At 41.3% G+C, this 25854-nt stretch overlaps 2 protein-coding genes across 2 annotated transcripts; both read right to left on the reverse strand.

Moving 5' to 3' along the window:
- Positions 1 to 792: 792 nt before the first annotated feature.
- Positions 793 to 20864, reverse strand: TERT (telomerase reverse transcriptase). The gene is made up of 15 exons (XM_066623159.1): positions 20690 to 20864; positions 19556 to 19754; positions 18596 to 18785; positions 17992 to 18174; positions 16417 to 16578; positions 14794 to 14889; positions 13774 to 13859; positions 11244 to 11357; positions 8947 to 9018; positions 7677 to 7865; positions 5409 to 5535; positions 5102 to 5163; positions 3561 to 3685; positions 2119 to 2256; positions 793 to 896 (listed from the first exon to the last, which is right to left on the reverse strand). Exons 1-15 carry the CDS (start codon positions 20847 to 20849, stop codon positions 793 to 795), a joined length of 2007 nt encoding a protein of 668 aa, XP_066479256.1. The 5' UTR covers positions 20850 to 20864.
- Positions 20865 to 20866: 2 nt separating this feature from the next.
- LOC136648366 (telomerase reverse transcriptase-like) lies at positions 20867 to 25018 on the reverse strand. The gene is made up of 3 exons (XM_066624474.1): positions 24782 to 25018; positions 21013 to 22556; positions 20867 to 20900 (listed from the first exon to the last, which is right to left on the reverse strand). Exons 1-3 carry the CDS (start codon positions 25016 to 25018, stop codon positions 20867 to 20869), a joined length of 1815 nt encoding a protein of 604 aa, XP_066480571.1.
- Positions 25019 to 25854: the final 836 nt, after the last annotated feature.

Here is a 25854-nt window from a genome sequence, read left to right on the forward strand (position 1 = left end):
TCAGCTGCAGAGAATAGAACACAGAAAATGGCCATAAATAATATTTTAGGCAAGATTCCAGAACAGGTAACTCACCCCTGCTGGACTACAGTCATATCTTTTCCCTTCTTTAGAACAAGTATATAAAAACATAACATCTTGCCTAGGAGTCTTACATAATCAAAAAAGGAAAAACAACCCTGATGTTTACATCAGGTTATACATGATTAAGAAAATATTGTTTAATCTTTGTACTCAACATCTATCCCTAGCAATTCTTTTCAACAAAGACCAGTGACCAAACTATTAACTTTTTCTGATTTACACTATATACTGAGAATGCCAATTTAGAGCTCTGGTATTGTACAAGTAGAGGAATGCTCAGTAGCTTTTTTGATTGTGTTAATTTTAACAAGAAAAATGTGAGTTTTGCCCAGTTTAAACTGAACATATGCTTATCAATACTTCAGTTCTTCAAATACGAACCCACCCTTATATGAATGCCTTTTGACCCATTAACGCAGAACTAGTTTTTCACAATTTATTCCTTTGAGGGGAAAAAAGGATTCTTTCCCCATCCCCAATACCTAATCTGGAACTATGCAGCTTTTTCCTCCTCACATGGTCAAGAGAAGAGACAGCCATCTTCACAACAAGCTTCTAAAATCTCACCTCTGATCTGACACAAAACAATGAAAGAAGAGCTTGCCCTATATCTCAGTTATTTCACTGACAAAGACTTCAGAAAAGATGGGTGTGGATATTTTATTAGCCTATAAAAGGAGAGGGTGAGCTTCAAGAAGTGCAGTGTTTCTAATCCAGGATTGCTTTGAAGTCTTCATATAGAGATGGCTCTGTCACTTCCTTTAGGAGCTGCATGGTTGCTTCTGGAATCTTATGTAGCAACTGTATTTTACCTACAAAGATACTGCAATCACTTACTATTTAGATAAATATGGTATTCAGAAAAAAAACAACTGCCAGACTATGGAGTGCTTGTTTTGAGACAAACTAACAAAATTGTTAAGTCTACATCTTATATGCTTGCAAAACTCCCAGTCTTAGAATGACAAGTCAGCACACTCTGAGGTTTACACCAGAGGTATAGTGCAAGGGTGGTCAAACTTGCTTAATGTAAGAGCCACGTATGATAAACTTCCAGATGTTTGAGAGCTGCCTGTAATATTGAAAAAGCATTTAAATTCTTAGATATATTTATCATAAACATTAAATTTACGTTTTAATCTAGTGGACTCTCAGTTTATACCTGGTAAATAATTATAAAGCTTGAAAATTTATTTACTTTTTTATATTAATTGTGATGCAAAAAGGGGACGTTTGAGCTTACCTGTGAATTCCCCTTCTCAGTAGTCCTGAAGTGGCTCAGTTTTGGCATCTAGTCCATCTCCTCCCCCCACAGGCCAGTATCATTGCCAGTGTAGAAAAGTGTGTAACAGGCACTTTAATCTAGTTAGTACAGGTGGCCCTCATTATCTGCAGGGGTTCTGTTCCCAGAATCCCTGCAGATGAGGAAAACCACAGGTATTCTCCCTCCTCTGGAACCCGACTGGAACCAAGCTCCGATTGGGTCCTGAGGTTCTTCTGAAGCCCACAGTCATTTAAAGCCTGGATCCAAGTTGGCCCGCACCATGGGTTCAGTGACCCAGGGGTACCAAACTCATGGATAACGAAGACAACCTGTATTGAGAGCTATGGAATTACCTCTGTTATTTCAAAGTTTTAAAAAGACCAGTGTGAAAATTTTGTGAATGAACATTAATGAGAAAATATTGATTTTATTAAGGGTTACTGCTTATAGTACAATGCCCAAAACCAGTGAAAAAGATCACACAGAGAAATAATCTTCCACCTGCACAGTGGATGCAGATGCACATAGTTGTGCTTGTTAAGGTCAAACAAATTGCGTAGAAGAATTTTATGACATAACTGGAGACAAGAGGCTGACTGTTGTACACAACCAGTTGCTGATGAGAAAGGATCATGCCCAGATTTATAACTATACAGAGAAAATGTCTGGGTCTTAATGACCATAGTGCTCATCAACACACTGCACACCAAACGTAATCTCTGTAGTTGAGCATGGAGAAAAAAGTATGAGGAGAAGGTCAAATTACTTACATTTCTGGAGTGGTACAAGAAGACACTTGTAAATCACTCTGTGATTTGCCAGTTTAATGCTGAAGGCATGATAGCAAAGCCACTGCGCAGCCTCATAAGTAAATGCAGGTGAAGTACCAGCTGTAGAAAAATTAATCTCTAAGAGTGAAACAAAGTTTGGGAAAAAGTTAGTTTGAATTTGGAAAGGTCCTATAGGACCAGGGCTGCTCTACCCATGAGGTGGACTGTGACAAGTGCTCACCCGGCACCTCACACCTGCTTGAAGCCTCCTCAGCTGCTGCCCCATCTTCTGTCTACTCACTCTGGCTTACCTGCTCCTCCAATGCCACTGCCAAAAAATGTGATCGCGGTGCTGGAGGCAGGGGATGCTGCTATGATCCTATTTCTTATCACTCTCCAGCAATCAGGAAGAAGACTGCTGTGTCTTCAAAGCTGTATGAGCAGAGAGTATCTTGGGAGTTCTGCTTCCAAGACCCTCCTCTGCCTGGTCAGCTTTGAAGACATGGTGGGATGTGGCCCAATTGCTTGCAAGCAATGGGGAAGAGAATCACTACCTCCTCCACATCTTCTAAGCCGGCCTAGTTAGAAAGGTTGGGGAAATTCTGCTCTCAAGACCCTCCACATCCAGCCAACTTTGAAGGTGTGGTGGGTGGAGGCAGAGCCTGCACTGCATGTACATCAATAAAGAGAAGAAGGCAGAGGGAAGAAATTTGGGCACTGTTTGAAAAGCGACTTTGGCCTGGGCCAGCTCAGTGGCAGAGCATACATTCCTAAGCCCTGGCATCCCCTGTTAAGATTTCCGGTAGCGAAGCTGCCATAATTCAGAATATTCAGAGAGCCTGGCTCCTTCCAAACAATCCCACCTAGGCCATCACTGCTCCCAGCATTTCTGTGCAGCTAATTTCCCACCTCAACACCCTCCCTTTCCTTCTGCAAAACTTATATTCCAGCAGCAGGATGGATGGATGGAGTGACAGCAGGTGAAAAGAGTGCAGGTACTTCCTTGGCCCTCACAAAGAGCCTTGAGACCTCAACAAAACCAACCTCTGTCCCTTTTTCAATTTCTCTCTTTCCAAAACAGCAGAATAGTGATATGGTATGGGCAATAGAAATGTGTGTTTCTGGGAGGTTTATCAGTGCTGAAGAACAAATCTTTTTTGTTCAAACTGGAAAGTTAATAAATTGGAAGACTCTTCCAATATTAGAGGGAATGGCACTACAATTCTTGCCTTAATCGTGAATTGTATTTAGGTTGAAATTGTGACGGGCTACAATTCAACATACATATATGCATACAGGAGCCCTACTGACATCATTAGGAGATACTTCTGAGTAAAGAGGTGTTGGATCAGGTTGTTAGTGTCTGTTTTGTTCTATATAAATAAATAATATACAAAAATCACAGTTCTCTGGAGGAGATTTTAGCCTTTTGTTTCACCTACCTGCGTTTTTTGCTTTCAAAACAGAGAAGCAACATGCTGCTGTATCAGAGATCACCCTCAGGAAAAAACTGGGGTTATTTTTAATTTGTTGGTTAAAGGGGAGCTGAAGAACACATGCATGAAACCTAGAATTTAAACAAAAAGCATGAAAAGGCATGAATCGTTTAGAAAAAAACTGATGTAGGGCTATGATCTTATACACAATTATTATTATTATTACTACTACTACTACTACTACTACTACTACTACTACTACAAGTTGGCCATTGCTTATCCGAAGTGCTTGGGGCCAGAAGCATTTTGGATATCGGATTTTTCCATATTTTAGAATACTTACATATACCTAATGGCGGAATCTCTTGGGAATGGAACCCAAGTCTAAACACGAAATTCATTTATTCCCATATACACCTTATACATATAGCCTGAAGGTAATTTTATACAATATTTTTAATAATTTTGTGCATTTTGTGCACCGGACATGAGGTTAGGTGTGGAATTTTCCATAGTAGTGTCATGTGGGCACTCAAAAAAGTTAGTTTTCAAAATACTTTGGAATTCAGAATTCTGGACAAAAGGATGCCCAGTCTGTATTAAGAATTTTCAGTTAGGAAGATATACAATTAAGAATACAATTATTAGGAAGAAAATTCCTCTGAACTGAGTAGAAAGAAGAAGAGTGGCTTTTAAGCACAGAAACACCTTGCTTCTTCCTTGTATCTTCATTCCTTGCTTTTCCATCTCTTTTACTATCATGTCACTTTTCATACAGCAGCTGTGGAAGAAATGCCAAGATTAAAGAGCCAAGTCTGGTGGCTTCCAATGATGCCATAAGCCAATTCCTTTTGACCTTGACCAAAGTATGTGTTCTGTATGATAAACAAAATGTTTGCAGGGAGGCGGATAAAAGTAAATCCTGGCCGGAGAAGGGATTTGCTCACATAAAGTCATTAAAAGATTATCAGTATTTAAGAAAGTGAAGATGGGCATTCTAATTCAAAAGGGCAAGGCTGAAAGAACACAGGGCAAAGTCCTAGTGGAACTTACCTATAAAGAATGTTCTAGAATAAAAAGCAGTTAATGAATTACACATTTACGGCCTACGTTTTGATGGGGGGGGATGAGGGCCGAATAAAGAGATGGGAGAGGCACAAGGAAAGAATATATGTAACAGTTGCTGTTTCACATACTCAGTTTCATTTTAGCAGAGATGAATTTAGGCAGTGTCACAGTTTTCCAGATCCACTCCTGGTTGAATTATTTCCACCTTAAGCACTGAACCTGTGCAAACCTTTAATGAAGATAAATTCTGGAACTTAATGTTTGTTTCAGGATGGTGGTCAGAAGGCCACCATCAAGTAAGATTTGGGTCTTATACTACACTAAAGCCAGGAAAAAGGAAAAATTATCAATAAAAAAAAATTAACACACATGGCAAAACATCAAAAAGGTAACAATGGTATAAGAAAAGTTATTACTCTAGCCCACAGCACCTTCTAGTGGCAATTTTTAGTACTGAAGTACAGAAGATACAGACATACCTGTAAGCCTGCAGCAGAAGTATCTTGAAAACGTTAATACAGACTGTCCTAAGAGTGTTGATCTAAAGCGTTGAGGGGGAGAAAAGTCAATTTACACTATTTAGAAAGTTTTTTTAAAAAACAAAAAAATAAGTGCATTTTGAAAAATCACCAGAATAGCTTCTGGAAAATGCTTTCTGCATGAAATACAACAGCTAACAAGCTAAAAGAAACTGGAATCATATCAACTTTTACTTTTGTAGGGCCAAGTAGCATTAAATGCGAAGACTTGACTCGAGCATCACAACTAAGTTCTGTACCGTCTTACCTGAAAATCTAAAAATAAACTGTGGCATTTCAGCTGCAGGACTGCAAGCAGTTTGTTTCTCATGCTCAAACCAGGGTTTTTGCTAGAATTGAAGGAGAGGCTTGACCTGATAGATGTACTGGCATAACTGTAAATGAAGAGGGAAGTGGAGTAAAGGAGGAGAAGAAGGGTGTCTACACAATGTAAGCAATCTCTTGACTCAAGCAATCGTCTGGGTTCAGTAACATTATGACAACTGACAGCTTTTTGTCAAGGTCATAGTTAGCTTCTTTACAGACCAGCTCTGTGGCAAACCTCTGATAGATTTAAAGAAGTTGTGGCATGATAACAGTTGGTTAGCCATTCAACTAGTCTGTAAATTTATGTGTAAAGTCTTTGGGAAGAGCTTGGACACCTATGAAACAGGCTGTCTGAATCATTTCGAGAGGTGCAGTGTCTCTTTAGCAGGCATCTGTGGATTGTTTGTTTCAATTCAAAGAATCATTGCAATTTCCTGATGGGACTGAGTCAGCCATATTGCTGAGTATCATTACGTCAAAGAATTCAGACTCAGTTTGTGATGCTATCTGGTCTTAAAAATAAAAGGGTTTGCAATTTGCTGAATGGCCATATGAATTGGTGCTATTTCACTGAAGAAGCTCACACATACGCATTAGACTTGCACAAATTGGACCCACCAAAAATGCAGTTTGTTAGCCCTCTATGTAAAATCTCACATTTTTGTTTCCTGCTTGGACGGGCAGACACATTAGGGCTGTCAGGGCCCTTAAAAGCTTCCATGGTTCAACAGCTGTATAAGGCTAAGCTATATGGAAGTCTGAATGGTTCCATTTCAGTTATTGGCTAATATACCTGTCCTCACCCCTTTTATTTCTGACAGCAAATATCATTTAGCTGATTAACTGCCTGCCTCTAAACTACCATAAATACTCATGTATAGTACCTGAAATTTTTGCCAAGTAATCAAGCTCCAATTCTCACTTCGCCTTATCTCCAGCCTAAAAGTTAACTCCTTCCTTCTGCTGCAGCCTGGTTCTGCTTGGCAAATGCTTGCAAAGCAGGTCTGTTTTCTGAAACACCAGGATGGAACCCTCCTTCCCAGGCTATAATTCAGTGCACCCTGACTTCAGAATAACACCCATGGAAAGCAGTGGGTCTACTTCTGAGTAAAAACGGCTGCAAATATATGCAGCTGCATCTCTCTGCTGTGAATTGAATTGCAAACTCCCAGTTATGTGTTATATGCTGTATGTAGAGCTTCTGGCTTAACACACCAGACACCTTAAAGGTGGATTTGATTCATGGTCCAACCTTTTTCACTGGCATATCCCTTGGCAGCCCATTTCCATAAATTGTACCCTTCCCATTAGCAAAATGTTTGTAATAATACAAGCCCTCATCTCCTCTCAGACTTCATGCATTCATCACATATTTTCTCTTTTCATCTGTTTGAAGAACAGAAGACTCTGCCTTTGCACTGCTTTGCACCAGAAGTGTGCTGAGAGCATTCTGGAGCACGACCTGCCTTTTTCTGCCATTATTCCATTCTTTTTCAAATACCCCTAAAGGTCCTGTTGAGTGTCCCTGGGAGTACATGAATACCAGGTTGGGAACCACTGGTATGTTTACAGTTGTTTACAGTGCACTTATTCTGATAGTGTTTACAAAAAGGTGGTGAAGACCAGAATTTTAAAAAGAATAAAAATGTATCTTATGATCTTTTACTGTGTTTTTAATAAATTAGAGACTACAGTTCTTAGGTAACAATTAGTGGTAGGTTATTTTTCAGGATCTGGCCTCGGGTTAAATCAGACAAAACTATAGTCAGACACCCCCCTAAGTTTAACCCCTGACTTATCCAGGGGTCATAGAAAATTCCATGATTGTTGGCTCAAAACTTGCCCTCAACTTATCTGTGGGGTCGACTTATAGGCGAGTATCTGCGGTGAGTTTAAATTAATCGGCATATTACTAAAGCCTCCATCTAGGTGTATCATTGAGATATCGAAAGATGTCCAATTATTCAACAAACAAAAGCTGCCCCTCCCTGATAGAATAAAGAATAAGAAACCATCTTTCTTATTTTCTATCAACTCATGAAAGTCAAAAGTATCTCAAGAGAAAAATTAAGCATTCTCTGAAATCATAGATCCAACAAGTATACTGTGACCTACCGATTTATCAGTGAAAGCTTTAGTTGTCCATTTGCCTGTCAACTAGAGCTTGTAACGCTACAATTTTTTTGCAGAAAACACTATTCCTACTTACCTGGAGTAATCACAATAGACTTCAAGAGTTTGTGTATCAATTAACAACCCACACCATGGGATTAAACAGCAAGATGGTAACTGCTTGAACTCTGAGCATCCTGGGATAGCCTCATCCACTGGAAAATTCACCACTGTCTTAGCTGGGTTTATTTCAAAGCCATACTCAGGAATGCCTGTGGCTAAAGTTCTAGATTAAAGAAAAGGCTATGATTAGAAATAGTGATCTTGATCCAGAAGCATGGGCAGAGTACCTCATATGAGAATGGGGCTCTCCCATCCACTCTACCACACAGCTGCCTTGTGATCCCAAAAATGTAATCAAAGGTTGGGAGACTCTCCAGAACAATATCAAATGAGATGTAATGTGCTGCAAAGGAAGGGTTTAGTGGAAAAACTTGGGGTAGAGGAAAAATCTCAAGAGAAAAATTAGAGAAAAATTAGAGAAAAATTTCTACAGTAGCAGAAATGACTAACTGCTTGCACAAGGCATTTTTGAATGCCACCTGGTATCTGCCCAGGTACAGAATACATGACTCTTACTCCAGCTTCCTGTATAGTACTAGTGATAGTCCTAGGCCTGATAGTATTCACAGTGTTTATTATTGAGCGTTTATTACCATTTTTCAATAAAGTAGTTCCCATAGCAGAAGCAGTAAGATCACCTTATTTTACAAGGAAGAAAGATAACCATAGTTAATTTATAGTTGGGAACCTTGTAATGGGAACCTCACTCCCATTACTAATTGTTAGCAGTGTACTGAGAAGTACCAAAATTCTTCTGTAATCTCCCCCCCCCATATTATACTCCTGAAATGAGCTCATTAAGCAAAATCTGCATTTTTCCCCCTTGTATTCTGTAATTTATTATGCTTCATACTAGTCATGGGAAGAGACAAGGGCTCTGCAACTCTGCCAGCTAGCTCTGGAAATCTTATTCAATCCCCTTTTGGACTTCTGAGAGTTCAGTAGGCATTACAAACATCTTTCCCAACCATGAGGGTTAGAAATTTGCTTTAAAAAAAACTAGAAGTCAAGATTCTCAGAAAAATTAGTTCTGTGCTCAATAATGCATTTGCAGCTTTTTCTGCATTCCCATGGAAGAGCAGGGTAGCTACAGCTTGGCATCCACAGAACACTATTTGGAGGAACAGTGGAACTGGGGTAAAGCTCTTTCTGTCCCTTCCTGCACAGACAGAGCTAAGGAAGACTGAAGCTCAAACAAGGAGAATTCAATCATCCATGTAAAACCTGGATCCGTTTTGTCGTACCTTAAAAATGCCATTGCTTGCATTAAGTGAGGCGTAACAAGCAAAAAGTCATCTGTTAAACGCATCAGCACTCTGGAATGTAGAAAAAACACACACAACTTAGTTGGAGAAGAATTCAATTTTCATTCAAGTATGAATGACTACTGCTTGCTTTTTATTCACACAACTCTAGATTTGCAGAATTTTAGTTTCCCCCCCTCCATTTCTCTCATTAACATGAAACAGGACACCTACCATATCTATTCCACCATCAGACTCTTATCCAAGGTCTCCCATTTACATCAATTCACAAGTTGCTCTAAAAATTCATACCGTGCAAGCAAGAGTGTCATTTTTAATGTCAACCACTGTTTTCTGTTACCAAATCCATTTGGATACTGCAGTTTTTGGCATCCCCATTTATTTATTAACTACTGTAAGATAAGTTGACTAGTCTGATAATTGGCCACTGAGCAGAAAACACATGGGTAGAAGAACATCTCATGTATTTATGGGCACTTAAACAGGGACAACAGGGCAAGGCTGTATTTTTCCTGCGCATTGGCAGCAAAGGCAGGACCTTGTTTTTCATACCATTAATAGGAGGATAACTGCAAACCATATCATTAATAATAATGGCTTTCTACCTTGCTTCCCGGCATAATACTAAGCATGACATGACTCTCAAACTTACACATATACATATGGACATGGGCATGTAAATGCAAATTAATTATCACACTCACATACAAAAAATAAAATCCTACTAAAATCACAGAAGTACAGAGCACATTTTCTTACTGTAGATATTTTTACATGAGTTAGTTAAACCTCCTAAAGCTCTCTTTAGGTTCCACTAATTTCCTAAAGGGAGGGGGGCAGTGAAGCAGCCAAAGGGGCCTCCCACTTCCAGGCTGCTACAATTGAATTTTAAGATGATTCAGGGTGGCAAAGAGGATGCAGTCTTTTGCTAGCTCCTAGAGGTCTTCATTAAGAACCAACTCACAGAGAGGAGTACATGGGCCCTGATCAAGATACCAAGCTGTGGTTCTCAACATCAATTTACCTCACTGATACCACACCAGACCTTAGCTTTGGAAAATATTTTCCTTTTGGGAGAGGATTTAAGAAAAGTATCAGATACATTATCCTAAAATTAATTTTTTTTTTTTTTTTTGCTGAGCACAGAGAACAGTCAAAGGTTGGTCTCCATGGTTAGGACCTAGGCTTAGACAGAAACAATGGAGTTATTTCTGTATGACAGAGACTTCAGGAGTGGGCTGGGTCTTGTACCTGACAAAGTAAAGAACGCTTCCTCTTTACAAGCTTTCTGCAAATGGTGGAAAACTCACTTTTCTGGTTACACAGGTCAACACACATTTTGCTTCCTCAAACATTACACCAATTCCTGGGTGTAAACCAATTCCTGGGTGTAAACCTACACCATGGCTTCCTCATGAGAAAGTTGCTTGAACCATTCACTAATGAGGCTATACTATATCTCCAAAACTAGACATGATAGGGCAAAACAGATGCTATTTTTGGAATCGGCACCGCAAATTCATATCCACCATAAAGTTTGGGAAAAACTTTTCTGACCCTCAATTTTGTAGGCCTGTGTTATCAGAAGAGGAGAGTCTCAGGAACTAAATTTATTGTCATCAAGGACTCCTGGTGCTGGGAAATCTTTGCTAGAGATTATTCAACACTTCAAAGAACTACAGCTCCCTGGGCTGTTTTGACCAGGAGCCATTATTGGAGTGATACAATCAATTCTTGGTATCCACAGGGGTTAGGTTCCTGAAAAGCCCAGGGAACACTGAATCTGTGGATACAGAATCATTGACCTTATGGAATAAATGGGGTTAGGAGGAAAATCAAATTGGCACTAATACCTTCAGAATGAGTGCTGTAAACAGTTTCCAAATGGAAGGATAGTCAAGATTAGACCATGAATGGTATGAGGTAAGTCACCCTCTCTGTTCTGTGGATAAGCAAGTCCACAGGAACAGAGTGCGCAGATACTGAGAAGTGACTGTATAAAAATATTCAACACCATCATAAAAGGTGTTTAAAAGGGTTTCAGGGTATTTATAATCATAGCGAAGGTAAGTTCTACATTTCTCCTCTACCAGCCTGTCCTGTTAATGCCTCCATCTCCTCTCCATATTTGCCTCAAAAAGTTTCTTTTGTTCTTTCCTGGCAGGGGCTACATAAGTGATGCTGGATATCTAAGAAGCTTTGGACACAAGAGAGTCTTGTTCTCAGCTCCAACCTCTAAGAATAGCCTCCAAGACAAGTAACAGAATATTCCATACCCATCTTGTGACACACCACACAGCAGCTTGTTCTCCATATCTCCATAGCAGAAATTGCAAAGCAGGGTTGACAGAATGGAGCCCTGGGGGATTCCACAACACTGAACATGGTACCTAGCATGTATCGGGAACAAAAAAAAATCCACCATCATAATAATGCAGAGGCAAATGAGAATTTCACCAAAGTCACAATTGCATTGCATTAAAAAAAGTATATGATCATCTTAGGGCCAAAATATACATGACCCAACAAATTAGAATTCAGATCTCTTCGCATTTTTATTCTTCTAAAAGCAATGGAGAAGGAATCTGAATTGGGGCTGTGGTATGAGTGGTGGTGTTTTATTTACCTTTTTGTCATGCCCCCCCAGCTGTTATTAGCTGCAGAGGAGAAAACAAAGGTACAAAAACACACACAAAGACCCAAAAATACTGCCTTGCTCAATATCAGACAAAGGTCCATTTAGTCCAGCATGCATCTTCCCACAAAAGCCAGTTTGGACACTCACCAGCAGAGGGCCAAAGGCAATAGCTACCCTCTGTTTGCTCTAAGCATCCAGTACTCAGAGGAATATAGTGCTTCTGAATTAAAAAGGTTACCCAAAACTGGGAACTGAACCCAAGTCATAGCAGGGAGTCCCCAACCACTAGGATAAAAAGGACAAGTCAATGGTTAACAGTGGGTTTAAATTCTAACCCAAGTAACAGTTCAGTGCCTACTAAGTGAAGAGTAAGTGCAGCAACACTACTTAGACACCAACAATGTTCATAGCAGCTGCCCCTCAGACACAGCAGCATGAGTTGCTTCCCTCCCCATCAGCAGACAAGCCCATCATCTTGCTCCCAGTAGCTTTCCACTGGCCTAAATACCAGTGTACCCATGTACCCCCATACCCTACAAACAAGGTAAATGCTGAAATCTGCTGCTTACAAGTAGCAAGGAGGGAGGTCCTCCTTGTTACCAGCCCAGTATTCATCCTCAGACAGCATTTCCTTTCTTTAATGCTTGGTTTTCAGTAGTTATCACCTCAGCTGAGGAGAGAACGAAGAAACTTTTGTTTTCCTTCTTCCATTTGCTCTCTTTTCAGACTGTAAGCCTATGTTGAGAACCCTTGTTCTGTTGTTTTTGTACAGCATTTAGACTTTTTTTAAGGTACTTGATAAATATATCTATTCAGTGCTAAGTAATCACAAAATGAGAAGCCGAGCAGGAGTAATCTGTTTGGAAAATATATATATCTCTCTCCCTGTCTGTAGGAATAGCCAAGTGGGAGAGAGTTGTGGACCATTCTTTAAAAGTATGGATCATGCTCCCAAGCAGTAATTATTCTTTGAAATTCTCATTATTACTAGTTGCATTTCAGTAGTTCTCTTCAATCCCACACCCCAAACCCTCGTTAACTTCTTCAGAAAAGAAACAGTCATTATTATATAGCTCAAGTAAAACTCAACCTGGGCAACCATTATTACAAGGGGGTGAGCCGTAGAGCTCAGGGTTATGACATGCTTTGTATAAAGAAGGTTCCATGTTTAACTCCCAAGACAATCCCATGAAAAAGCATCTGGGTCAGGAAATACCTCTACCTGAGATCATGGAGAATACTGGGCTAGCTAGACCTCAATTCTGACTTGGTACAAGCCAAGTTCAATATGTACACAAAGCATGCCACCATATTTTGCTGGGGCTAACCTCAAAGTAACACCAGTCATTTCTATCCTTCTGAGACAGTTGGCATGAATCAAACTACTTTCTCAGAGCCTAATGAAATGCCACAATATTCCACATTCAGCATGTCAGGCTGAAAAGAAAGCAATCATGGAGAGCCAAATAGGTTCATTCAACCAGACACTGATCTTTTTCCCCTGTCAGCTTCAATCACTGACCTAAACTTATCCCCAGCCAGTTTTGTGTATCTAGAGGACAGCTATTTATCTAGGATACACTGTTCCTTCCCATATGAACTCAAGCCTTAAAAACTTTTGTGAAACCCAAAATTATCAGGGCCCATCAGCTTTAGCAAAAGTAACTTCCGAGACAAAGGCAAATTCAACATAAACTTCACCAGATACTCCACTCACTGTATTCCATATGTCTACTATTTCCCTTAGCTCAGTGGTCTTCAGAATATGGTCTAACAGAGATCAGCAGAGACCCCACAGAAAAAAAGGGATCTAAAAAGTAAAAACCAGGCCTGTAATCCCACAAATGGCTACTTTGAAGCAAGCAGATGTAATAATCCGTAGTGAGCAACACTTGTATTGATAAAATGCCTTACTGACAACAATCTTGGGAGTATAGCAGCATTTATGATCCTACACAGTTCATCCCCTGAAATTTGTTTTAAGTGGTGATGGACAACCTAACCTCAAAAGACTGATGCAAGGATTACCTATTCAGATAAATATTACCAAACCTAATAAAAAGAACAATTTGAACATAAGATCAAGGAGTGTGTCACCAGACTAACACATTTTGCTATCTGAAACATTTCTATTTTTTATGAATTCAGCAAGGTGGGAAATTCTTTACCTGTTCTCAATCTTCAGGATACTATTATGGATCAACTGCAGGAAAAACTCACACAGCTTGGAACTTCTTTCCTTCAAGGAAACACTCTAAAGTAACAAAAAATTCAAGGATTCTAAAGTGAGAACTCTGTTTATTTTTGAGGTGCCAAAGTTAACTAAACCAAAGGATTCTCTTCTTCCACCATCAAGTAGATTATAAGTCTCATTTTCCAACACTGCTGTTCTAGGGTGCAAGAGAAGAGAAAAAACACTGGTGTTAACCAAACACTCACCTGCAGCAGAGGAGTTCTACAAAAAGAAAAGTGATCAAGATATGTTGGATATTAAAGTACAAATGGCAAAGAATACAGATTCACGTGGGTTGATATAATTCAGGTTTAATATATGATCACCTATTCCTGCTTCAAGGTACACATGTTTGCTTATATACATAGGGAACCGTATACAAATCCACTGTAAAAACATGCTCAAGCAGGCATTAAAAAAAAATGTTCAAAAATTATATGTAAATGAATGACTCTGATGTCTGTTGGCACCATCTGCTGGTGAGCAGTGGCAAGAACATACACTCAAATAGACCAGGAAACTCAAGGGCCAGAGGAAATGTGAGTTCTTTTATTACCAGCAGATGTTAACTTTGAGTGCTGTCTAAACATACAGTTCAAATGATTCCAGAGAAGTTTCTCTCTTGGTGCAATCTGAAGTTTTCTTTTCACAAAATCCCCTCCTTTAAAGCTGCTAATATTGTCCATCTCAAGATTTCTCCTTTGCATCATGACCCAGAACAATTAGTATAACACAGACAGCATAATCCTAACAAAATGAATTAAAATTAAGGTGAAAACTGTGCAATACAAGATGTGGACTTTAAATAGGAGCAGAATCACTACTAGTTTCAATTCCACATGAATAACCATGTTACCTGCTTTCATCTAGCTGGTGTAGTATGGTGACAAAGAAAATGAGCTAAATGTCAGAAATGCCTCTAGCTTTGACAAAAAGAAAAAAAAAGGGCATTTACCTGCTCAACTATTACTGCATTTTGCAGGGAGCCGCATTCTTGAAGATGACATACGAAATGTTTCATATCTGGCATAAACTCCTTGCAAGCAGATACCTGCCAACACATTCCAAATAAATTATTTTAGATTTGAGTTAATCTCCAACACAGAAGTTATAAACTGTATCAGAAAAGGACAGTGTCAAATGATGTCAAACCATAACAATCGTCAACAGTTTTCTTCCTGTTGTGTTTTATTTTTTTTTTAATTTCCCTGACAAAAAGGAAAGCTGAATGTATTGAAAAAAGAAACAGACACCTACCTTAACAACGCACAGGATCAGATACATTGTTGGGCAAGGAAGAGACATTTTCCAGAGCTGGCCATTTTATCCTAACCTTTAGTCTGCTTAGACAAGGTTATTTTAGGGCCCACTTTCAACGGTACAAACTGACAGAAAGTGGTGATAAGTATCAACAGTTTTAAAACACACTGGTATGCCATGAATGGTCTGCAGGAGTTTAGTGGAGGGTTATATATTAGTAGGGCCACTGAGCGATGTGAGCTACAAGCAGAATGGTGTGCCTTTTCAATTATCAAAAGACTGATGGTGCACCTTGACAATTTTTGCGCCTTGTCAGTGTGCTGTGAGATGAAAACAGGTTAAAGTCACTGTCTTAGGTGAACTCCATTTTAAAAAAATGTGTGAAATAGCTTTCTGGCAGGAAGCTGACTGCCATGGCTTGGTCCACCCTCAATTACCTAACTGTCATCTAGTTTTTCCACCTTTGGGAAAAAATAAGAACTTCAAAATACTCTATGCCTCCCAAAGCATGTCAGAAATAAAATACCACCACCACAACCATTTCTGCTTCCTTTCTAAAATATTACTAGTGCTTGTTGAAACATTTGCTCACACACTAGTCAACTAAACTTGAATCTGTCCTCTGACACTTCTGCATTAGTCGCATCCAGACTGGACTATCCCAGTTTTCTTAATGTTTCTTGCCTTTAAAGACAGTCCAGATACTACAGCTGATACAGACAGCTTGGTGCATAACAAGTGGAGCATATGGTATTGATCATATAACTATACTGATTACCAGGATATTTCTGAACTCAATTTAAAGTGCAGAATTAACCTTTAGTCGGCTTAGACAAGGTTATTTACGACCGCTTTCAACAGTACAAACTGACAGAAAGTGGTGATAAGTATCAACAGTTTTAAAACAGCATTCCATTAAGTATTCATGCCCAGTTACCACTGCCCCTCTGATGAGTGCCCCTGCTCATCCTTAATAGATATGCTTCCTCCAGGGCTCATGAAGGAAGCAACAGCAATCATGAGATGAGATGCTGCAGGTCCAGCACGAGGAACAGAAAACCCCTTTTTTCTTCCCAAGAGAACTTGGGAAAGAAGTTCCCAAAAATCTCATGTGAATGAGAGCAACCCCTAGAAGGGGAGCAGGTGATAGGTGTGACCAGAAAATTTGGCTAATACACTAAGCAAACATTTACGGACCCCTAGACTTCATGGAATGATTTACTTCAAGCATATCTATACAAATTGCATGTTTCTGTTTTGCTTTTAAGACAGATAATAACATCATTAACAAGTAGAAAAAGAGAAAGAATGGTCTAACATGTCTCCTGAAGTATCTTCTAATACACCCATTTCTTGTCTTCATGACTACGGCATAACGTCGGATGCTGTAGCTGGTCTTTTTGTCAAAAGTGAGGACCTGTGAAATCACCTCAACCAGTTTATTATGGGGGATGGTATCATAAGCCCCAGTTACATCAGCCTGGAAGAGGAAAAGAAATGTGAATATTCTCAGCTGTGCATCAGATGGCACTCAGAGTAAAGAAATTACAAATACAATAATACAAATACTAACCCACATAGATGTCTGTGGATACAGCTACCCCAAGACCTCCTGACACAGCATACCATAAGTTGGCACCCCTTACCCAATGATATGCCAGCCTTTGTTCCTCCCATTCCCCAATGTTCTAGCTTAGCACTTTCCTCCCCTCCACACATCCTCTTCCTATGACCCCTTCTTCCTTTTCCAATCCAAGGAGTAGAAGGAACAAGGGAATCAGAAACAAGTGATTAGCACCCCTCAATAATGTGTGCTGCCTGAGGCAACTGCTTCTGTTGGCCTCATGGCCCTGTCTGCAGAAGACTGATGGTACTAAATAAAGAATGATGGCACTAAAAATATACATAAGGCTGCGGTGGGAAAAAAGACTGCTGGACTTGGACTGACCATCAACTGCAATCCCAGAGGACACAGAGACTGTCCATGAAGTATTTAGGACCTCAACTATTAAGGACTTTATTGTCAATTTTGAATTGTACCTGGAAACATAGAGGCAGCCAATGTAGATGGTATAGTATGAATGTAACATGCCTACGCACCCTTCACTTCTGAGGACAGATGATGAACCTAAGCCTATTATTATTATTAATTATTATATATATAATTATATATATTATTAATAGTATAAGATATTAATAATAATAAGCCTTTCAGCAGCAGCAGAATTCTCTAGGTCAGGGGTGTCAAACTCGTTTCATACAGTGGGCCGAATAGTATTCATGGTGCCTGCTGAGGGCTGGAAGTGACATCATTAAGCAGATGATGGCCCGAAATAAGCACTTTGTTCTCACACAGAAACCCATTAGCTGCAAATGACAGAAGATAAAATGTGCAAATCTTGTTCATATTTTCAAGTTATGAGAGAGCCCAATTATCATGCTAGGAGAGCCCAATTATAATGGGGGCCAGATAAATTGTTTCTGGGGGCTGCCTCCAGCCCGCGGGCCTTATGTCTGACACCCCTGCTCTAGGTGCTAGCATATTCCAGCAATATCATTCTGTTGAGAACCCTTGGCATGATCCAGCATACAAGAGTGATTCACTTCCACTGGCTCCAGAAACAACCCCAAACAACACTGCTTGAGGTAAGACATGGAATATTCAGCAGTAACACTGATTGAACACTTTACTTTCATGGAAAGCCACTACTAGGTTGACTGACCATTCTCTGAAATTTATTTTTTTAATTAATTGAACAAAGGAAAAGCTTGGCTATAAAATGTGGCCAATAGGGCAACAGAAGCAAAAATAAGCAGCAGTTCTAAATTCAGAGTAGAAAAAGAAATCTAAAATGAAATCAGACCAATTGAGACACAAACTCCCAAACTGTACCTTCACAAAGTAGAACCTTGGCATTTTGGCACTTGCTTCCAAAACCTTCAGAACAAACTTCTTCCACACCACATGGATCTCATCTTTTCCAAACACAGAAGAGCCAAGCAAAGGGGGATTCTTCATGCGTTCATAATTGAGAACACTAAATAAGTTCTTAAGTTGTGTGTTGAAATACTGAACCTAAAGGAAATGTTTTAAAGTTTTGCAACAGTAGTGCTACACACATGGCCAAAACGCACACATACATCTGTAAACAATGTCAAGTGATACAATCTCAAATCAACTTGAGATTTTATATGTATTTGTACATATACATATGTATTTGTAAACTTATATGTATATGTACCAGGGACATAGACCCTGGTACATATACTTATGGAGCTGAGGACCCTCTCTGTGCAGCAGAACAGACAGGGACCTGAACACCACACACACAATGAAACAGGAAAGTGTCTGCCTCACAAGGTGTATACCAGGAGGGAGACAAAAAGGAAAAGAGAGAAGCACATTTGTTCCTCCTTCACACTAAGAGGTTTGCTAGCCTAGTAGACATATACACACCAGGCCTACAAAACAGTGAAAGAACAAATCTAATAAGAACCTTTTTGTCTCTGCTCTTTCTGCAGAATTTTTCAGCTCCTACCACGCTGTTCAGTTTGACCACAGGACGCAGCCCGTTTAGTTTGGGGATGAACCGGAGTTTTGATGCCAGAGGAACACACTTTTTCTGCTGCAGAGCTTCTATCTCCTCCTTTGATAAGGTACGGAGGTGTACCTTGGCCAGATGCCTCCTAGAACAGTAGCAAATGTGCACTTTGGGTGGTCTGTGGAACAGATCACGTCATTTCCTTTGGAGCTATCCTTACACATAATATTCAATTCAGAAGAGAGTCAAAGTGATATGAGTGTCTACAAGCCATCTTCAATGTTATATTTAAACTAGACTTTACTTTCATTAGACTGTGGCTCATCCAATATGCTTTAGCAGATAGCCATGTCATCTGCATATTTCCTCAACCCCACTACCAACAGTCACCAAGAACATGGAGCCTGAGTGACATAATGCAAATAAGCTGCATGGTAAACAAACACCCACATTACGGCTAGGTAAATTCTTGATCATTATAAGGAGCCTGGGGGGCATTCAGCAGAAATTAATGTATGCCCTGGTCCTTATACAAAATTCCCCCAGAGGATGAATGGCTCTAACTTATAAGACAATTAAAATGTATACTCAATCTGCTTTTTAAAACAAACTATGAGTTAGAACAGGAACGGGGGGGGGGGAGAGAAGAACAGTGGAATTGTACGCATGTTCTGTAAGAATAGGATTCCACTCATATTCTATGTTTAAAATTTAGTACTTTTAAGAGACACAACACATTCAGAGGTTCAGGGTTTCACCTGGTTGCTCTAGGCACTCCTGTCATTCTGACTTTGAGACTACTGACTGTGTTTTAATTTTGTGTTTCCATTTTAAAATGCCTGAGATACTCAAATGGGGTGGAAAAGTGGCCTCTAAATGGAATGCCAAACAAACACGACTTCTCCTTTTAAGTACCTAATTCCATTTTTCTGCAGCTTGCTCCAAACAATCTTTCGGAAGTAAAAAAGGAGGTTCTTTTGAAACATGGTCTCTGTGATATAGAAGAAAGAGCGGAGAAGCTCAGCAACATAGGAGTCCATCAGCCAATACAGGAACTTGGAGAAGAGAACCTCACGAAAACGATGTTCAGGTGCAGGAACACAACGGCCACGTTCTACAAACAGAATTCAAGTTTAGCAACGCATGGACAATCACCAAGACCAATGGTGCAGCAGTAAATGTCGAAGTGCAGGAGCTCATAAGGACACCACTCATAGCCATCCCCCCCCCTCGATTTTACAGCCAAAAACAAATAAACAATTTTACATTCATTAGAGTGAATTGTTCTCCTGAAACATTTCTTCTTTGAAACATATAACAGCTCATTTAAAGAAGGAACTGATTTCAGATGCTTGGAACAGGTTGCAAGAGTTTCAAAGAAATGTACAAAAACTGAAAAATGGGATAAAAAAATATTCCAAACAATGATACATAAAGCGTACTAGCCTAAGCATGTTCACTCAGAAATAAACCCCACTGTGTTTAGCAGAATGTACCTCCAGGTAAATCTGCACAGGACTGTAGCTTTAATATTTCAGGCAGTCCTTGGCAAAGGTGATACAGTGGGCCCTGGGTCTGGTACCTGGTGTGGATACCAAAGAACGCATACGCTACACATAAAATGGCATATGGTACTACGCAAATGTATATTTCCATTTCAGCCCATAGATACCTTGGCTGCAGTCCTTCACAGTTACCTGGGCATAAGCCTATTAAACATAGTAGGATTTACTTCAGAGTAAACATGCGCAGGATTGTGCACGTTGCCTGCTTTGAAAAAGGAACGGCCAACTTCTACGGCCTCAAAGGACAGGATTCTCCCTGCCTAAGTTGGTATTAAGGGTAAGGATGGTCACATACACTCTCGCTCTCTGGCCATGACACCATTGATGCCTATCCCCCTTCCATTCTACTAGTCCATGTCTGTGGACTTTTGTGAACTTATCTGAAGCCTGCTAGAGAAAATGAAAATTCTGTTTGGGTTAAACCACATCATTATTAACTCACTTTTAGGAGAAGTTAATTTATTGTAATAATAATAGTCAATACCTGTGGTCAGGCGAAGCCAAGTGCAATCACTCACTCTCATTTTCCACATCAACTCCTGTAAAGAAAGCGAGGCAAACTTCCCCAGGGATATGAATTTTTTCACGTTTTTATAGAAGCGGCACTTGTTATGGCTAGAACCCCAGAGCACAGCAGGGACCATTCTCTCTAGACAGTCCCTCACAAAAGCATACACTTGCCAGTGGCTGCTGTGCTGCTTAAGGAACACAATGAAGCTGGAAGAGGAGGAGTCTCTGGAGGCCTGTTGCTTAATTTGTCCCCGAGTCAACTCGGACTTCTCTGAGATTCTGCTCAAAACACCTGACATTTCACCGCCATCTTCCATTGTGTTAGCCTGCTGCACCCTCAACAAGCTTCTACTCTCCTGATGGCCTGTTCTTCGGCAATCCTGTCCTGAATCAATTTTGTCTGCCCCGGAAACCCAAACAGGACAATTCTTCTTCAGCATTGCTACGTAAGGGCACTTAGCATGATTCCACAACAGTTCCTGGAACACGCCTCTCATCTGCCAGTAACGTTTTGGAAGCCTTTTCTTCCTCCATTTGCAACTTGGAGGATCTGGGTTGCCGGGCTGCTTCACAATCTTACTGCCCAAGAATATCACTTCTACAAGACGTTGTCCCCCTGCCCGATACCTCTGCAAGTAATTCAGGACAAAGTACTGAGGTAAATGCTCTTTCAACTGCCGGTGACAATATAAGAGAGAGCGCCTCTCAATATGTGTGGCAGTAGCAGAAATTTTATCAGAACAGTCCAAAACTGAACTAGACGTGTGTGTTTTAAGGCCCCTTTCTGCAGTCATATTTTTTGCTGCATCCATCTGTACAAAGCGAGTATCAGAAATGACAGTTTCTTGATTTGGCACTCTAGTGTTAACTTTCGGGTTGGTGCTCGATTCACCAAGTGTTTTACTTTCACGATCAGGTTTCAGTGCCTTCTCACATGCAACAAACTCATCATCAAGAGCTATATGAGGTATGTCAAAGGTCTGCGGTCCACGATCACTTCTCTGAGGAAGATATTTCACAGGACTTAAGTTATCAACTGAACAGGACCTTGCACATCTTTCTGACGCATTACTGTCTGCAGAATCTAGAATCAGATGATTTTTGCTTTCAGGACAAACTGGATCTCTTGATTCCCTTTCTAGCTCTTCCTCCTTTTGCGTGAGTTTCATTCTTTTAGCACTAATTTCACACTGACCCTGCCGTTTCCTTTTATGCAACGGTGCTGCAAATAATGGGGAATGATTGGGTTTTTGCTGGTTCACTAGGGAATCACCAGTCCATATAACTGGTTTGTTCTTTGCTGGGTTCTCCCCAGTCATGCTTTGAGCCACTGAAGAACACAGAGAGTTGCAGTCTTCTTGTGCTTTGTTCCATGTTCTCTTCCTGGAGTTCCATATCCCCTTGGTTGCCTTTGCTTGGTATTGCCTACAAGACTGAAATTTTCTTCGTAGGTAGCCAAATAATACACTATGTGCTTGCCTGGAATACTTCTGCTTGAGGAACCTGGGAGAGGGCCTTGCGTTCCTTACAGCAAGTTCATAGATGGGTTGCCCACAGATCTGATAACAGCAACTGGGAGGCACAAGCATGAAGAGAGCACAGTGCTCCAATATATACATCATGACATCATCCCCCACTCTGCTCAGGATTATCTCCCAGAGAACATTATGGCGGACCATTTCTGTTGTATTATTAGGCAGGTAGCTGCAGATATTTGGCAAGCAAGGCAACTGATGTTTGTTCTCATCCAACAGGGCATAGCCAAATGCCAGGACGTTCTTTTTCTTTTTTTCACAAATTCTCTGAATGACTCTTGCAACGACATCAATCTGACTGGACACCTATAAATTAGCAAAATCGACATTTATTAGCAGGTGTGCTGACAAACTACAAACTGAGGGCACAATCCTAACCACTTTCCAGCACTGAGGTAATGCAACTCTGAGGAAAGAGAACAAACTTTGCCTCACCTTGAGGAGGCCTCCCAACTGCAGAATGCATCATATGACCCACTGGCACAGCTATGCCAATGCTGTTAAGTTGGTTAGGATTGTGCCCTGAGTTATATATGTGCTGCACCTCTGAGGAAGTACAAAAGAAAAAGCCCTGGTTTGTCAATCACCTCTGCTGGTGGAAAGCCATATTGTAACCTTTCTCCTCCACCACACCACTCAGAGAACATGTGAACCAGACACATCACACTGATGTCTGTCAATACAGTTTTGCAACTCTGAAAAAGGCTAGGGGAAAGAAGTAAAAACAAATGGGACTTAAATACAATTGAGGTAGGTGGGATGCTGGCTTGCAGCTCAATCCTATCCACACTTTCCTGGGAGTAAGCCCCATTAACTCTAATGGGACTTACTTCTGAGTAGACATGGATAGGATTCGGCTGTCAGTCTTGGGTCACATTTTCCTTTATCTTTGCGGTGGAACCTGTCCATTCCCCTACCATGTAAGAGCTTCTGCCACCAACTGCCAAATGTCATCTGCAAAACTCCAAATGTGACTTCAAATTTATAACTTCTTTATAATTTTATAACTTTCCAGGAGGTCTGGTCTAGAGGGTAGAGCCTCCATTTGCCTGAAGATTAACATCCACAAGGTCGCCAGTTCGAGGCCACCAGCACCGTGCGACCTTGAAGCAGCTGGCAAGCTGCAGCTGAGCTGTTCCATCTGCTCGGAGTGTGGGAGGATGGAGGCCAGAATGTTAAACCAGATCGGAGTGTAACACCTTGAATGTAGTGGTTCTTGAAAGAAAGAACCTTCTTTCAATTTGTAAAAATCCCTGCGTGGATTTAATAAGCCTGCCTATGTAAACCGCCTTGAATAAAGTCTTGAATAAAGACCAAGAAAGGCGGTATATAAATACTGTATATTATTATTATTATTATTATTATTATTATTATTATTTCCAGGAAAAGCCAGAAATGATGTCTAAAGGTACACTTGGCAAAGAGGGGCATCAATGAGAAAGAGAACTGCCTTTAAATGGGCATTCTAATACAGTACCTTCAAATATGTGCCAGGAGTTTATTAATTATGTGAATATGCCATAGCACTCATTGGTCTGAATCCTGGAAGCAGGAAACAGGTTTATTTCTACAGATCAACTGACTCAAGTGAATTTTTCCTTATATGCCTATAAGTAAGAAGAACTGGACGCTCTCATTTTAAATGAAAACTGAACACTCAGGAAAGGGGCCCAAATATAAACAGTGGCTCACTCACAGTATAGACCCATCCATCACTTTCCTATGGCTTTGACATCAGTTATGGGCCCCACTCTTCCCCAAGCACTCAGTGAGTATGGATACGGAATATTGGGCTCACAACTGTTACCCCCAATTCCCATCTCCATGCATTTGCCTCTAGATGCTAACAGAGGCTTCACCTGTACAAGATGGACTGACAGAGGCCCTGTTCTGACCTTTGGTTGAGCATGTCCAGGGCAGTAGCGGTGGGCATGATCCCACTCTCCCTCATACATTCAATGAGTATGGGCAGCCCTCTATGGACATGAAGGTTCTGTGTTTGTGGGAAGGGAGCATGCCAGTTCGTCACACACCCAATATTATTCCCTATACCCAGATGTCCCCACATTCAACACTTGCCTGCAAGAAGGGATCCTTCCCCCAATTTAAAACCCTGGCCACGTGGGATCCTAAACCTCAGGGAGGATCTCTCCCCAGCCTTCTGCAGGCCAATGCGGAGCACAGGATAATCCAAGAGAGTGGCTAGCCGACATGCTTCCATTAGCCCCCCGCCCACCATATTGGCTTCCTATAGTTTAATAATGTGCTATACATTTCTGGATAGGACTTCCACTGCTGTTTTGAACACCTGACTCTCTCCTTCCTGTGTGTTCATTTCACTGATGGAGTGGACCTCTTGCAGCTCCTTACCAGGCATACTTTTTTCTTTCTATACAATGGGCTCTAGTAGGCAATTCTTACCTGGGAGCAAGTTCCACTGAACTCAGTGGGACTTGCTTCTGAGTAGACAGGTCTAGGATTGGGCTGCCAGGAGCCTGGCTCCAAGCCCCTTCCCATACAAGGCGACCTACCTGCTGGAACGTGAACCGCGGCGGGAGCGGCTTGCCCCCGGGGGGCAGCCCCACCACGCACTGCTCCACCAGGCTGCGGTAGCACTTGGGGTCCCCAGCCTGCACCAGAGGCTGCAGCTCGCCCTCGGCTCGGGCTCCCTCCTGCAGGCGCCGCACGAAGCCTTCCAGGGGCAACACCTCCGCGTAGCAGCTCCGCAGCAGGCCCCGCACCGCCCCCCAGCGCCCGGGGCGCTCCATGCCCGCAGCCCGACTGAGCAGCGCAGACCCGCAAGAGCCAGAGGCTCCCCCAAGTCCAGGGCCGGGGCGGGCAAGTCGCCCCGCCCAGCCACCCTCCGACTCCGATGGCCTCTCCTATTGGACGCTGTGGCTGCACTCGCTGTAGCCCGGGAAAAGCAGCAGCTGCTGCTGCTGCTAACAATTGTAGCGTTGGCTTCTGTTACAGCATCGTGGCTGACTCTCAGCCCAATCCTCTCCACACTTTCCAGGGAGTAAGCTCCATTGACTCTAATGGGACTTACTTCTGAGTAGACATGCACAGGATTGGGCTCTCAGGCTGCAATGCTAGCCACACTTTCCTAGGAGTAAGCCCCATTGACTCTAATGGGACTTACTTCTGAGTAGACATGCACAGGATTGGGCTCTCAGGCTGCAATGCTAGCCACACTTTCCTAGGAGTAAGCCCCATTGACTAGAATGAGGCTTGCTTCTGAGCAGACACGCATAGGTTTGGGCTGCAGGGCTGCTGTTCTGTGCATGCTTAGAAGAAATTAAGGCTACGATCCAATATACACTTGCCTGAGAGTAAGACCCATTGAACACAGTGGGTTTCACTTAACAGGTATTTATATATCACCTTTCTTGGTTAACAAGTATATTATTGCACTGTTGGTTTCATTTAACCCTTTCCTGCGGAGCCCACAGGTGCACACATTTGATCCCTGTTGCGTATATGCAACGTTGGGCAGAAATGGCTGAAACAGCACCGCCTCCCAGACTCGGGAGCACATCTACCTGCGAGGGCCCAATCCTAAACAGGTTTACTCAGAAGTAAGTTCTAAGTGAAACACTGCATG

Source organism: Tiliqua scincoides, chromosome 4, assembly GCF_035046505.1.
Source record: "Tiliqua scincoides isolate rTilSci1 chromosome 4, rTilSci1.hap2, whole genome shotgun sequence".
NCBI lineage: Eukaryota > Metazoa > Chordata > Lepidosauria > Squamata > Scincidae > Tiliqua > Tiliqua scincoides.